This window comes from Mesocricetus auratus, unplaced genomic scaffold (genome assembly GCF_017639785.1).
Source record: "Mesocricetus auratus isolate SY011 unplaced genomic scaffold, BCM_Maur_2.0 Super-Scaffold_100676, whole genome shotgun sequence".
Lineage (NCBI taxonomy): Eukaryota > Metazoa > Chordata > Mammalia > Rodentia > Cricetidae > Mesocricetus > Mesocricetus auratus.
This window is the reverse complement of record NW_024429266.1, coordinates 132,444,184-132,458,800: the sequence shown is the minus strand read 5'-3', so window position 1 is coordinate 132,458,800 and position 14,617 is coordinate 132,444,184. Positions and strand designations below refer to the sequence as shown.

The following is a 14,617-nucleotide window of genomic DNA, read 5'->3' as shown; positions in this document are numbered from 1 at the left end:
CTTCATTAAAACCAAGATTAGTATTGTTTTATCCCTTAGGAATATATCAGGTAGAATAATGGATGCCATAAACAATTTTTTTTTTTTTTTGGTTTTTCGAGACAGGGTTTCTCTGTATTGTTTTGGAGGCTATCGGTCCAGCCCAGCCTCGAACTCACAGAGATCCGCCTGCCTCTGCCTCCCGAGTGCTGGGATTAAAGGCGTGCGCCACCACCGCCCGGCTGCCATAAACAATTTTTAACAGCTAATTACAAAAATATGTAAGAAACATAACAAGTGAGAGAAATGTTTAGTAGCTTGGACATGAATATCACGTAGCGTTTTGAAGTCCTCATTAATGACATGCAATGTTCTCAGTTGATGTGGGAAAGTTTCTTGTCTCCTGGATTCAGTCCTGATCTTTAATCAGAATGGAGTCTTTGATGTGATGTCCTTTTTTCTTTCAGTTGATTGAATCGTCTGGGTTTTTGTTTTTTGGAAGACTAACTAATTTTGATTTTTTAGTTATTAAATTTAATTAAAAATTATTCTCTCATATATTACTAAAATAATTATTTTACAATATTATGCATTATTTGTTAATCTGCTAGGTCAAGTTTGATTGACCTGGATTCATTCACATGTCATTCCCAGTGACAGGCTCCTAAAGGGGAGGACCAAATGATGAGAAGCTAAAGAAGATAGAAAAGCTGGGGTCCGGTGATGTCTCACAAACTATGTCTTATGCCAAGCAAGTTTATTAAGAAGTACAGACTCTTATAAACAGTTTGTGGGAGAAAAATAGGGCAGAGTCAGCAGAAAGCCACCATGCATTGGGACAAAGTCAGCAGGAAGCTAATCAAGCAATATTGCACAAGGGGAACACAGGATATCTCAGGGCATCATAGACCCAGCATGCGGCGGTGGCTTTGGAACTGATAACTCCCGGATCTTCAGGGAGAAAAGCCAAGTACCCAGGAATAGAAACTTTGACTCCTTTGAGGTTCTGGTCCCAGCCCCAGACTGTTCCTTGCTAAGCCTGCCCTTGGGCAGGGACACAGACTAGATTCCTTCTGCCGTTTCATCAGGGCCTCTGAGAAAGCCTTGGGCTGCCTGGCTCTCACCATTTCATAAACAGATTTAAACATCTGTCCATGGAAATAAGTTTCTTAATCACTATTTAAGAATATTCTAAATAGACATAACTCTCTAGACACAAACATATATATATTTAAAGCAATGACTGATTATTCAAAAGCAAAGGCTTTTGTCCAGTGGGAAACATATTAAATCACAGGCTTTAAATGTCCATGTAGTAAAAGGCTAAGAACAGATCAGTCCTTGAGAGAATATCATAGAAAATCAAGCATTAATTTTAATCTCTGGGTATTGAATTAATCTTTAAACTTTTATAAGCTTTTATATATACTGTTTATAACTAAGTCACAATTATATATATGCGTGTGTATATATATATATTTTTTTTTTCAAGACAGGGTTTCTCTGTATTGTGTTGGAGGCTGTCCTGGAACTCACTCTGTTGACCAGGCTGACCTCGAACTCACAGAGATCTGCCTGCCTCTGCCTTCCGAGTGTTGGGATTAAAGGCGCGCACCACCAACGCCCGGCGACAACTATATTTTTAAAACAACCTTCTACAGCATACTTTAATCTTAACATTATTATTATTATTATTATTATTATTATTACAAAATTTAGGAAAACAATTTTAGTGAGATAATTTTAAATGAAAGTTCAGCAGGCTAAATATAAAACACAGAAATCATATGATGTCTTAGATATCTAAAAGTTATAAAAGCAGGTAAAGTACATTAACCGTTTTCTTAACCAAATCTAAATATTACTTGTTGAAGATCCAAGTTATTATAACATGTAGCTTGAAATGCTTTTTTTGTTAGTAAAAGCATCTACTTTTCACTAGTGTTTGTGAGGCATTAAACGTACAAGGCATCTAGAGCAGGGTAAAGTTTGGCATTTATAACGTAGTAGAACAGAATTGGGATAAGGATTGAGGCGATAACATCTTGGCCAGATTATGTCTGGTTTGATTTGTTTGATTATGTAGTCTTATCTGTAAAAAGCAAATTTAAAATTTTATTTATTTAGTATTTTTATGTATATGGATGTTTTGCCTGTGTGTATGTCTGTGCACTGTGTTCATGCAGTGCCCATAGATTCCAGAAGAGGGCATGAGATCCTGGGACTGGAGTTGGAGCTAGTCTGGACCAGCCATGTGTGTGCTGGGAGTTGAACCCAGCACCTCTGGAAAAGCAGCCAGTGCTCTTAACTGCTGAGCCATCTCTTCTGCCCAGATTTAAATTTTTTAATTGAAAAATTTGCATTAATTATCTCAAAGAAAGATTTAGGGCCATTTTTCATCTTTGTTGGTTTTACCTATGTGGGTACATCAATTAAATATACTTTTTGTCTTTTATCATTATTCTGTTTCTTAAACTTTTAGTTTGACTATGAGCCAAAATGAAGCTTAGCCAAGTTAACAACTTTAGTTTACATAAGTATTTACTTATAAGCCAATTTGGTAGTAAGTATATTATGTAATAATAAGCAAACCATAGCCTTGTATGTATAGACAGATAGTTTATATAAGTAGTCAGACATAAAATATATTTTAATAAGCAAAGATTTTAAACATTATTGTTTGTTGGGTTTATATTTTCTATAATTATCATTATGAAAAGGAAACAGCATAGAGATCTTTAGTAGACACATATCTAATAATTCATATATAGTCCAACCATAATAAAAACTTATGTTTAACAGTTTAAAAAATATTTTGAAGATCATATGAATTTCATGTTACTCCTTATATAAATGGAATAAAAATGTATATGTATTTAGTATCTGGTTTAGAATTAAATCCTTGTCAAAAATCTATGCACATATTAATAAAGGTTTATGAAACATTCAATATTCCTAAAATATCATTTTAATAGATGTTTAGAGTGCTCACATTTTTTCATTTAAATTAGAAACAAGCTTGTTTTACATGTCAATCCCAGTTCCCCCTCCCTCCCCTCCTTCCCTGAGAGTGCTCACATTTATAAAATAGTATAGTATATATTTATCAGGCCTTAATATATGATCACAATATTTCAATTTAATCAGCACCTGCACTTTAATTGGGCACACAAAAAATAATTTTAGTATATAACAATAATGAATTAAAAAGGAAAGTGAAGTGTCCACAGTTTGTTAATTTTTTTGACACAGACATCAAATGAAGACAACAAAAAAATACAAAACCAATTATGATAGATAGACTTACAGCACAATTACATAACAGTAAGTGCTTCCAATTTAAAAAAAAAAGAAGTTTCTTTATTTCATCAAGATGTGAGAAACACTTTAGTAACACAAAAGATTGAGTCACATAGTCTTAAGATTCTCTCTCCCTTTCTTTAGATAGCTGAGGTGTAGTGTTTTGTTTTGTTTGTTTTTAATGTATCCCAGACTGCTTTCTAGCAGGTGTCTTGGGTCATAGCTTGTACCAAGTCAGGTATGGCCACCCTTTCACAAAAAGTCAATTAAAATAGACAAATTCAAAATGGAAAGCAGAAAAAAAGATTTATTTTATTCAGGTCACATTGTGAAGTTTGAGGAGAACAAAGAGATCCCGCAAATTTGCCAAGTCCATATTTGAAGTCCTGAAGACCAAAGTTTACCTAGAGGGATGAGATATGCATGTCTGAGCAGTCCTGGTCAAGGTGCAGTTCTGCCTTCCTCAGGGCGTGGTTCTGTCCTCCACTGATTCATCATCATCTGAGTCTCATCCTGTACATTGTTAGAACTCTGTGAAATCTCTTTCAGGGAGATAAGTTCCCTTTGTGGCCCTTCCCTCTCCCAGAGAAACTCCCATATCTTTTGGGTCCACCCTTGGCGACAGTCTGATAATCAGATTGAGAGATATGAGTACATCTAGGACATCTTTCTATCTGCCAGCTCTACTATGAGGGGGAGTCAAGTTTCATGAAGCTGTTCCCCAGAGAAGCCATGTGTTACTACATCTGATCCAGGAGCAGAGTAGGGATGGGTCTGGGAACTTTCAGTGGGCTTCTTGTTAGAAAAACAGATGCAAAGGAACACAGAAACCATGTCTAACAAACCCATCAGTCAAATAACAGACAAGGAAACTCAACAATATGCTTGAAGATAGGTCTCAGCATAGATCCCAAGGAGTGATGTTGAGGGGATGCAGGAGTTACCGTTAATGGTCCTAGGAGTTCCCTTAAGCTGTAGGGAACAGCTTAAGGGAGATTTTTAACTGAGATTTTTGCATTTAAGGCTGACAGGAATGTTAGGACTGGTTTGTATAATAAAGACACCGTGAACATGAGAATTAAAGGAAAAAGCTGCCCAAGGAAAAGTGTAAGAAAGACAAAGCAAGGCCAGAGAAAGAGGAGAGGAGACACCTATACTAGAATATACCTTTTCTTTTTATATAAAAATCTAAAACAGGGCTGGAGAGATGGCTGAAAGTTAAGAGCACTGGCTGCTCTTCCAGGGGTCCTGAGTTCAATTCCCAGCAACTATATGGTGGCTCACAACCACCTATAGTGACATCTAATGCCTGCTTCTGGCCTGCAGGCATACATGTAGGCAGAACACTATATACATAATAAATAAATCTTTAAAAAATGATGTCAATCAAAAACTAAAGCAATAATTTTTAACTTTAGCACCTAATTTAACTCACATGTAGAGGTTTTTGAAGACCTCTTTATTATAAATTACCAATGTTAGTTTTGACAAATATTTTATGTTTTAATTAAAGCAGGGTGCCTGTTTGTGATTTTTGCTTTTTAAACTTCATTGCCTAGGACTTTGTTAAGCATGCAAAATAAACCAGTTTGGAGGTTGTAAACTCTTTGAACGAGAGTGGCCACCACTGGCCATATACTTGAATGTTTGGTTCCCAGTTTGCAGAACTGTTTGAAGAGGATTCGAAGCTGTGGCCTTGTTTGAGATGTGTCATTGCGGGTAGGCTTTGAGGTTTAAAAGCTCATGCCAGGCCCAGTTTTGTCTCTCTTTGCCTGCTATTTGTGGATCAGATGGGAACTCTCTGCTCCAGCACCGTGCCTGCCTGCCACCATGCTCTCTGCCATGATGGTCATGGACTAATCCTCTGAAACTCTAAGCAAGCCCTCACCTAAATGCCTACTTTGTAAGTTACCTTAGTCATGGTGCATTTTCACAGCAATGGAATAGTAGTAGTCTTCTCTGGATCTCCCCATTTTCCAAATAGTTGAATGTTAGTGACTATCACCTGACAGCGAACATTTCCTCCTATTTGGAAACCTTTTCCCCACATTTTATATATATGCTTTTCTTTTCTCCTAAAAAAAATTGCCTGTCCACGGTAGCTAGAGAATACGTGTTTTGGATCAGTCTTACCTGCTGCTTTTGCGATTGATCTTTTCAGGTTTTACCCCGGGACCTTTCCCACTGAGACTTAGGATGCCACATGTTTACAGAAATGCGAGGGTTTCAAGACACTAGGTGGCCAATCCTTCATTGTGTGTCTTCCTGAGCAAGCCAGTACAGTTCCTCCAGCCCAGGAATGTTTCCCTAAAGGTCATTGTATGGGGCATTGCCCCTGACATCACCACACTTTTTGGGGGGAGGGAACAAGTACCCCTTGTCTTTGGCATCTTTACTGACAGGTGCTCATAAAATTCCCAATCTAGCCGGGTGTTGGTGGCACACGCCTTTAATCCCAGCACTCGGGAGGCAGAGGCAGGCGGATCATTGTGAGTTCAAGACCAGCCTGGTCTACCGAGCGAGTTCCAGGACAGCCTCCAAAGCCACAGGGAAACCCTGTCTCGAAAAACAAAACAAAACAAAACAAAACAAAAATTCCTAATCTAAAGTAAAGTCACAGGAGAAACATCAGAGAAACACAGCTGTGAGTTTGAGGAGTGTCAGGAGACAAAGGCCAAATAATAATAAATACAAAACATTTCAAAGACAATGAAAACAAAGACAGACAAAACAAAAACCAAAATGCCTTCAAAGTTCCAAAAAGGAACAAAATACTGAAAACAAGCCAAATTCAAAATGCTTTTGGAGATCCAAAAGCAAGCAAACAAACTAAATACTTTAACGAAATACTTAGAAATCAGGCCCAAAACACATCTTTCAAAGAAAGATCCTTGTTAACCAGTTCAAAATAAAGAAAATGGACCATTGGCCAAGCCAAGGGAGGTCCAGAACTCCCCTCCCCACTACTCAAGAACTCACCAACAATTCACCTAAGGAAGTTTTTAATTCCAGAGACTTGAGGGTAAAGACCATTGACCCAAACCATCATGGCCAAATTAATTACAGCAAGCAATTAATTAAAGTAAGCTTTTATATTCCTGTTTACAGGCTGCCTCCCCCTAAGGTGGGGTTTGAGAGGTGAGGATGTGAGGAAGAGAAGGCTTTTATAGCTCAGGGTTTTCCAAGGGGGGAGGGGTAAATACTCAGGATTATAGGAGCAGAATGTAAGCATAGTAAGTTGATCATAACAACCTTTTGAAACAAAGACATGATTGCAAGGCGGTTCTAACAGGGTAATCACTGGCAGTGGTAACAATAGGAAGTCATAATAATCTTTTGAAACAAAGGTTGGGTTGCAAAATGGCCATTATGGCTTCTTGAAACAAAGACATGGTTACTATTTCCTGGAACAGGCAGTACAGAACCATTTATAGTTAGGATTGCAGGTGGGGCATAGCCCAGTCCTTGAGAAACAGATTTAATCATAAACAGGAATGAACCTAGTTTGTCTTTACTATAAGATGGCTTTAAAGTCTAAGATGGAGGCAGGTTGGTTCATCAGAAGTAACAGCAGATGGTCTGGACAAAAAGGGTCCTTGTCTGTGCCTGACTTCTGTTCAGGTGATTGCTTTGGTGAAAAGTGGAACATTTTAAGAATCTCATGTTGTGGCACCATGATTATTGATTCAAAATTCACGGCTTTTCTCTTAAAAGGAAAAAGAAAAACTTTATTTTGGAGTAATTTTGAGTGACTATGACCTGGCTATCCCAAATTCCATGTCCTCTGGACTTTTTTTATTTTATTTTATTTTATTTGTTTTTTTTTACGAGACAGGGTTTCTCTGTATTGTTTTGGAGGCTCTCGGTCCAGCCCGGCCTCAAACTCACAGAGATCCACCTGCCTCTGCCTCCCGAGTGCTGGTGGCACACACCTTTAATCCCAGCTCCTGGGAGGCAGAGGCAGGCTATCTCTCTGAGTTCAAGGCCAGCCTGGTCTAGAGAGCGAGTTCCAGAACATGCTCCAAAGCTGCAGAGAAACCCTGTCTCGAAAACAACAACAAAACATGTATTGCAAAGTTTGGGCTTTGGCATGAGGGACAGGAGTGGTTGGTTCATCTGTGTTTGTGTGTACTGCTTGCGACTTCGAACAGCTCTCCCCATGTCCTGGGCTGGGGTTCTAAACTTGTAATGTGAAGGTGAAAAGTGCATAATTGAACGTTTGGGCAGTAGGGCAGGAGAATTAGGAGTTCCAAGTCATCCTTGGGTACAAAATGATCTTGAGACAGCCTGGGCTATATAAGACATTGTTTCAAAACTAAACAAAATAACAAAATAAACAATAGCAAAAAAGCAACTTTCAGGGCCTCCCAGGTTCTAAGCCTCCTTTGCTCCAGCTGTGTTCCAAATGTCTGCAAGAAACACTTGGATGAGCTGCTTGCTTGCAGTTTGGTTAGCTCCATTAGCTCCATTATTCAACTATGGCCTATTAGAGATGGAAGGGGTCTGCGGCTTGGGGTGAATCAGACTTGCCCAAGGAAGCTGGGTGGAGGAAGGCTAAGCCTTCAATTCTTGGCTCCTGCCGTGATTGTTTTAACCACGGTTCATCTCTCAGCTCATGATTCTGAATATAAATAGTTCCTAACGCAAGGTGGCTTGACTTAACAGCTTTTATGTTTTATGGTGATAACAAACATGTAAGGATATAACTATGATTTTCTCACCTTTAGTATAAAGATAAGCAAACCGGGAGACATTCATCCCTTCATTATAAAACAGGCTTTGTACTGAGTTTTGCCTATGGCCTATTGGATACGATTTGAGCACAGTTAAGGCAGGCAAAGCTAAGTGCATTAGATGTGTTAAATACATGCTTATAGTGTTTTCATTGTATCATGGATTTATTGGGGCATACACTGCTATGTGTTGAGAAGCATCTGCAGAAAATGGGATGAGATCTATGTATCCTCTCCCGTCCCCTCACCTCTTCTCTCTCTTTTCTTCTTTCCAGTCCTAGGGATGGAACCTAAAGCCTCAGCTCTTAGACAAGGAATCTAACCCCGAGTTGTATCTAGTCCCATTTCTAATTTTTATTGAGACCATCCATCACTAATCTTCCCAGGCTTTCCTTGAACTCTGTTATCAAGGCAGGCCTTGAATTATTGCCTGTGTCTTTGAGATTATAGGCATACTGTCGTACTTATGTGACATAAAGTTAATTCCTTTTTGGAAATCTTCTATTTCTTCTCTTCCCTCCCTTCCTGTGCCTTTTCCTTCCTCCTCTTTTCCCCTTTTCTCGTTGTCATCCTTCATTTTTCTCTTCTTCCTTTCCCCCTCTCCCTCTCTTTATTTCTTTCCTTCCTTCTTTCTTTCTGGTTTTGGTTTTCCCAGACAGGGTTTCTCTGTGTAACAGCCCTGGCTGTCCTGGAACTCACTCTGTAGACCAGGCTGACTCACTGAGATCTGCCTGTCTCTGCCTCTCAAGTGCTGGGACTAATGGCGTGCACCACCACCGCATGGCCTTCTTTCTTTCTTGATAAAGGGTCTTGCAGCATAATCCCGGCTTTCTCTGTAGCCCAGGCTGACCTTAAATTCATAATCTTCAAGAGTGCTGGGATTGCAGCATGCATCATCCCACTCTGGTTTTGATCCCCCCCCCACATTACTTACATAATCAGAGATACCTGAGGCCTTGCATGGAATCAGAGTTTCTGGAAGTACCAACCAATTTGCCACTGAATCACACTGGATCATGACATGCCACTACGGTGGCCAGCTCTGTAAGAAGGGTCTAGTGGGGAATGCATATTCCCCCAAATATGTCATGCCCAAAACACAGAACATGGAGGCTGGAGATACAAGTCAGTAGAAGAATGCTTCCAATTTGTCCTCCTTGTGCACTCGGGCACTAGCCTCCCGCTGTCCTCACTGGCCCAGGAGTGGCGCCCATAGGACAGATTAGAGCATTAGTGCAGCCCTAAAAGCAAGGCCCTTTTCCATGTGTCACAGACCCCAGAGACACCTTAAAGCCATCTGTTGTCAGGCCGAAGGGCACAAAGGGTTCCTGCGTTCTAATCTTGGCCTCTGTCTCCATAGTGCTGTGGGGTCTTGATGGAAATGACATTTCCCTCACGTCGGCAGCCTTCTTGGTGAAATGAGGGTCCTCTGCTGCTTGGAAATGCCAGGGTTTCCAGCACAGGGTCATGTGACCTGCCTCCCCACCTGCCTTTTATCACTTCAGTTACAACTCTGAGTGAAAATTGGGAAGTGTCCCTGGAACGCCAGAGCTCCGTCTGCCTGGCACCGCCAGGGATTAACATTTAAACTGTGCTCCAGCCAGACAGCCAACGCATTGTCTGCGAAGGCAGTAGACTACATCTTCTGGTGCCATCTCTGCTGGGAGATGATAATGTGGGCAGGAGGAACAGAGGCGGGCAGTCACTCTGGAGTTCAGTCCTGCCCTCAGGTCAGTGGTCAGCCTTGCCTCTGGTGGTGTCTGTCTCTCTGGCTATCATTCCTTGCACTCTTACCTCAGCCTGTGGATGTTCGAGCCTAGGCACTTCATGAAATGCTGGGTCTAGTTAGTGTGTCAGTATTGACCTTGTTCTGCTCAGTGGACATCTGGGCTGTGTGTGTCGGTAGTGGTTACCTCAGAATGAACAAACCAGTGTTGTCAGTAATATGTACATGCAGATTCCTTTCTACAATATGGAGTGTAACTGTATCTTCTAAGACAGAATATGAGTAGAGCCCCAACCCTTTCTTCCTGCCCCTTTCAAAGGGAACAAGGGAGCAAGAGGGGGTGGCATTCAGGCTTTCCAAGGCTCCATCCAGTTGTTGTTACACACATTCATTCTTTTTCTCTTTCCCTGACCTTACTGCTGGGAGCCAGCCTAGGACTTATGCATGCTTCGCATAACTCTTCCACTGAGCTACACTCCCACCCAGCCTGCAATGTTATCACATGCCCTCCACTTACAGGAAAGGCTGTGGAACCTGAAGTAGTCACCTCAGATATCTGGGCCCACATATCCCTGCCACTCAGCAGTTCCTTCTTTGTTTATCTCTCTGAAGACACGGAAGGGGGTGCCTCTGAATCTTTCTGGTGTACTGGGATCTTGAGTGGTGGTGACAAAGAATCCCTACCCATCAGTGAGACTCCAGGCTCCTGGGGATACAGGAGCACAGTTGAGAACCGAGCTCACAGACCTTGCCATTACTGCTCCCTCCCCCACTCCTCTCTTGTCTCCCCTCCCCCCTCTTATTTCTCCCTCCCCCTTCTCCTCTCCCCTTCCCCCTTCTTGCAGTCTGACTTTGTGGTGGAAAGTGCATGGCTGAGAGGCACTGAGCTGGCTTTGCTGGATGGATGGCAGTTCAGGGGCCTTGTAACTTCGGCACCTTCTGTACTATCAATACAGTAAGGTGGGTAGTTTTCTGAGTAACTAGAGAGAGGACCGTGCTCAGGCTGAGGGGAAATTTAAAAAAAAAAAAAAGACTGCTGCCATTCAAAGCCAGCCTGGTCAACAGAACAAGTTCCAGGACAGGCAAGGTGGTTACACAGAGAAACCCTGTCTCAAAAACAAACAAAAAACTGTTGCTAACAACCACTCAACACCACTTTCCAACAAACACAAAAGTGAATCAGCTAACAGTCCCAGCCTTTTTATATTCAAATTCCTTTAGTGGTCTCCAGTGAGCATAAATTCCCTGCTTAGCGTAGGCCTGAACCATTGAACAGAAGCATAAAGTTCAAGGAGGGTTAAGGTTTAGTACAGAACGTGCCAAGATGGCGGCAGCCCAGCATGCGTATTACAGAGAATGCAGTCTCCAAAGTAAGGAAGTGATTTAGATCTCGTCTTGTTTTCTCTGTGTTATTATTCTCATTCTGTTACAAATCAGTAACTGAGTGTACAAAACTGGAGGTACATGCTGTGCAGGGCTTTACAGCCAAGCCTGGTTCTTTATGGGGTTTCTATTTGAACTGATTCCAGAAAAGTTAACTGAAGGGAGCAGATGTGACATTGAATGTGTATGACAACTCTGCTTTAGGTGTGAACTTTCTGGAGGGTACGGGCATTTTCTCAGAGTCTTACCTGAAGCTGTTGTCTTTGAAACTGGGTTCCTGGAACCCCTGGAGAATGCTGATCATAGTTCTCTTGATTCCTTTTTGTCCTGTTCCAGAATTGAGCTCCGGGCCCTGGGCAAGATCTCGGAAGGTGAGGAGCTGACAGTATCCTACATTGACTTCCTCCACCTCAGCGAGGAGCGCAGGCAGCAGCTGAGGAAACAGTACTACTTTGACTGCTCCTGTGAGCACTGCCAGAAGGGACTGAAGGATGACCTCTTCCAGGCGGTGAAGGAAGACCCCAAGGTACACACACCTCTGCTTCAGGGTCCGAGGCTGCCTTCTCAAGAGCTGGGCAAGGATGGGGCTCCTAGTCTTGAGGAGATGGCGTGGGATGGAGCACTGAGCAGGGCAGGCAGGTCCCAGCTGGTACTGGGGAAAGCTGGAAGAAGCCAATCTTCTCCGGGAAAGGAGACACTGGACAAGAAGACCTGTATAAAAGGGCAGTCACACTGGCACTCCGCAGGGTTCAGTTCCCCACCCTGCCCTTGTGCTGGGTAAGTAATGTGGAGAACTTCAGAGATCAAAGTCCAATAGGCAAAGGGATTTGAATATGGCTTTCCTAGTTTTGTAGAGATGGGTACTATGGAGATGGGGCAGGCTTGCCAAGGGGATGCCAGGAGCTCAATTGAGTTGGGAGAGAGCCGAGTTGCCAGGAGACAGAGTATCCAGTTAAAGCCACATGCCAAAATGTTTAGACACTTACAAACAGTATAGACAAGAAGCAGAAACCAGAGAGGGTCCAATTCCTGCTCATCCATTTCCTTCCTCGGAGCACACACGGGTGGAGGGTGGGTCAGCACAGGCATGGCGCCATTGTTTGCGCTGTCCAGAGAACTCTGTCAGAAGGTTCCCGCAGTTTTCTAGATCTGTGGTTAGAAGAACAAGGGGTAAAAGCTCAGGGAACAAAATAACTGGCTGTCAGGTCAGAGTGGGGAAAAGTGTCTTCAAGGCTTCCTCTTCCCCAGTAAGGAGGTCTTAATAGCAAGAGGTTACGTGGGTACTGCCGTATAACTGGTACTCCACTACTGTCTGTGGGATGCCCATGCACGAACTTCTAAACTCCCTTCTGAATGCTGTGTGTAGGAGGAAATGTGCTCCTGGTCAGAGCAGAGGTGCTAGGTGAATTCCAGGGTGCTGGTCACATGACCTAGCTCATGGCTCCTTTCATTAATGTTTATAAAACACCCTCTAATTCCCTACCCACCCCCATGCACATGTCACTCCAGTGCAGTCCCCCCTTTTCATACCTGGGCTTTTTACACAATTTTCTGGCCAATAACTTACTTATATTCTTACTATATCATATAAACACTTTCACCAAGTAGTTCTGCTTCTGAGTGTCTACCCAGAAGAGACACACACATACATTTGCAATAAGATACATGGGTAAAGATAGACTGCAGTGGTGCTTTTAGGAACAATAAATTACTGGGAGGGGGAACCTCAAATTAATATACATAGGGAAATATATTAAGAGAAGAAATGTTCTAAACCATTCAAACGCATGGAGCAGTGTCTGTATGCAGCTCTTCAGTGAGATCTGTTCAAGGAAAAAGACTTAAGGGGCCCAAAGATGCCATGTGCATATCCTAGAATGCTAGAGTTGTTATAGCTGATGCCCTAAACTTGGTAGTGTAAACCTCAGTGTGACCAGCCTTCAGATTCTGAGAGCCAGAGGCCCAGAGTCCAGCCATTGGCAGGCTCTGCGGGAAGGATCTATTCTAGATGTTTCTCCTGTGTTTGTAGAAAGCTATCTCTCCTGGTGTCTCTTTACATCTTCCCTTTTGCTTCTCAATCATCTTCAGTTGTGTGGGGTTAGGAATCCACCCTACTTCACTCAACATGACCTCATCTTAAGTAATTGTATCTGCAAGGAAGGCTGCACGCTGAGGTGTTGGGGCTTAGACTTCACTGTATGAATTTTGAAAGGACGACATTTAATTCATAACATCATGTCTGTTTACCATGTCACGAAAGTTAAAGGGCACATGTATGCATACTTTGGCATGCAAGCAAAGTCAGTATCCATGCAGAAAGAAATAGAAGGAAGCTGTGACCGTATAATTAAGGTCAATGAAGCATGGGGTGGAGAAATTAGGTCAGTCCTCGAACACAGGAGATAAAGTATTTGGGGCCAAAGATCATGGGTTTTTGATTTTTGATTTTGCTTTCTTACAGAAGCAATCTCTGTTTCACAGAATCAAAGTTATTGTAACCTTGGACTTGCTCTGGGCACTACATAGAGAATAAGAGTCCACCAGAGGACTAGAGGATATTGAGTTTGTCCATGAACCTTGGAGCCTGGCCCTGAGCATGTGTTTCTTAACTCAATCATTCTGCTACTTAGTTATATGTTTTCTAAGTAGACAAGATCTCTTTTCCCACCTTCAAAATTATACAACACATAGTAGTTTGAGTCTTTATATATTTTTGATGGGTTTCCACAGTCCAGAAGGTGATGGGTGGGCTTAGGCCCTTCTCTGTCACTATAGATAGGTTGTTAGTAGTGATAACATGCCAATGTCTCTCAGGTTGACATGTCTCTGATAAAAGATATATGATTTCTGCTTGAACTTAACTAGATTTACAGAAAAATCTTTCTAATATTTCCTAAACACCACATTGGGCTTTCTATTTTTAAAAATCTAAGTTGTATTTATTGACTGGGTATGGTGGGACATGCCTTTAGGTTCAGGGAAGTAGAAGCAGGTGGGTCTCTATGACTTTGAGGCCAGCTTGGTCTACACAGTGTGTTCCAGGACAGCTAGAGCTACATAATAGAGACACCCTGTCTCAAAACAAACAACCCTTCCAAACAAACAAAAAACAAAAACCGCATTTATTTATGTGTGTGTATGTATGCATGCATGTATGTATGCGTGTATATATTTATGCAAGTGTGTGTGTTCATATGAACAAAGAATGTGCAGGAGTCGGTTCTCCTCTTCTATCATGTGGGTCTCAGGAATTAAATTCAGCTTCCCAGGTTTAGTGGCAAGTTCCTTTACCCATTGAGCCATCTTGCTGGCCTCTTATTTTGGGTTCTTAATTAAAGTTAATAAATGAACCCAAAATAAAAGTAACTCAGCCTGGGCCTGGAGAGATGGCTTGGGAGTTAAGATCACTGGCTGCTCTTCCAGAGGTCCTGAGTTCAATTCCCAGCACTCGTGGTGGCTCACAACTGCTTGTAGTGGAATCCGATGCATAAAGACA

At 42.0% G+C, this 14,617-nt stretch overlaps 1 protein-coding gene and 1 long non-coding RNA gene across 3 annotated transcripts in view; one reads left to right on the top strand and one right to left on the bottom strand.

The window, feature by feature from the left end:
* Smyd1 (SET and MYND domain containing 1) overlaps positions 1 to 14,617 on the top strand; it is a 52,965-nt gene that overhangs the window by 31,157 nt on the left and 7,191 nt on the right. For both annotated transcript variants that reach the window (XM_040737610.1, XM_040737609.1), the window contains one exon: positions 11,458 to 11,647. In XM_040737610.1, the coding sequence (XP_040593544.1) occupies positions 11,458 to 11,647 (190 nt within the window). The remainder of the gene's footprint in view (positions 1 to 11,457; positions 11,648 to 14,617) is intronic.
* On the bottom strand, positions 3,569 to 11,490 carry LOC121136713. The gene is made up of 2 exons (XR_005873782.1): positions 11,370 to 11,490; positions 3,569 to 3,792 (listed from the first exon to the last, which is right to left on the bottom strand). It is a non-coding gene; the product is annotated as an uncharacterized LOC121136713 (long non-coding RNA).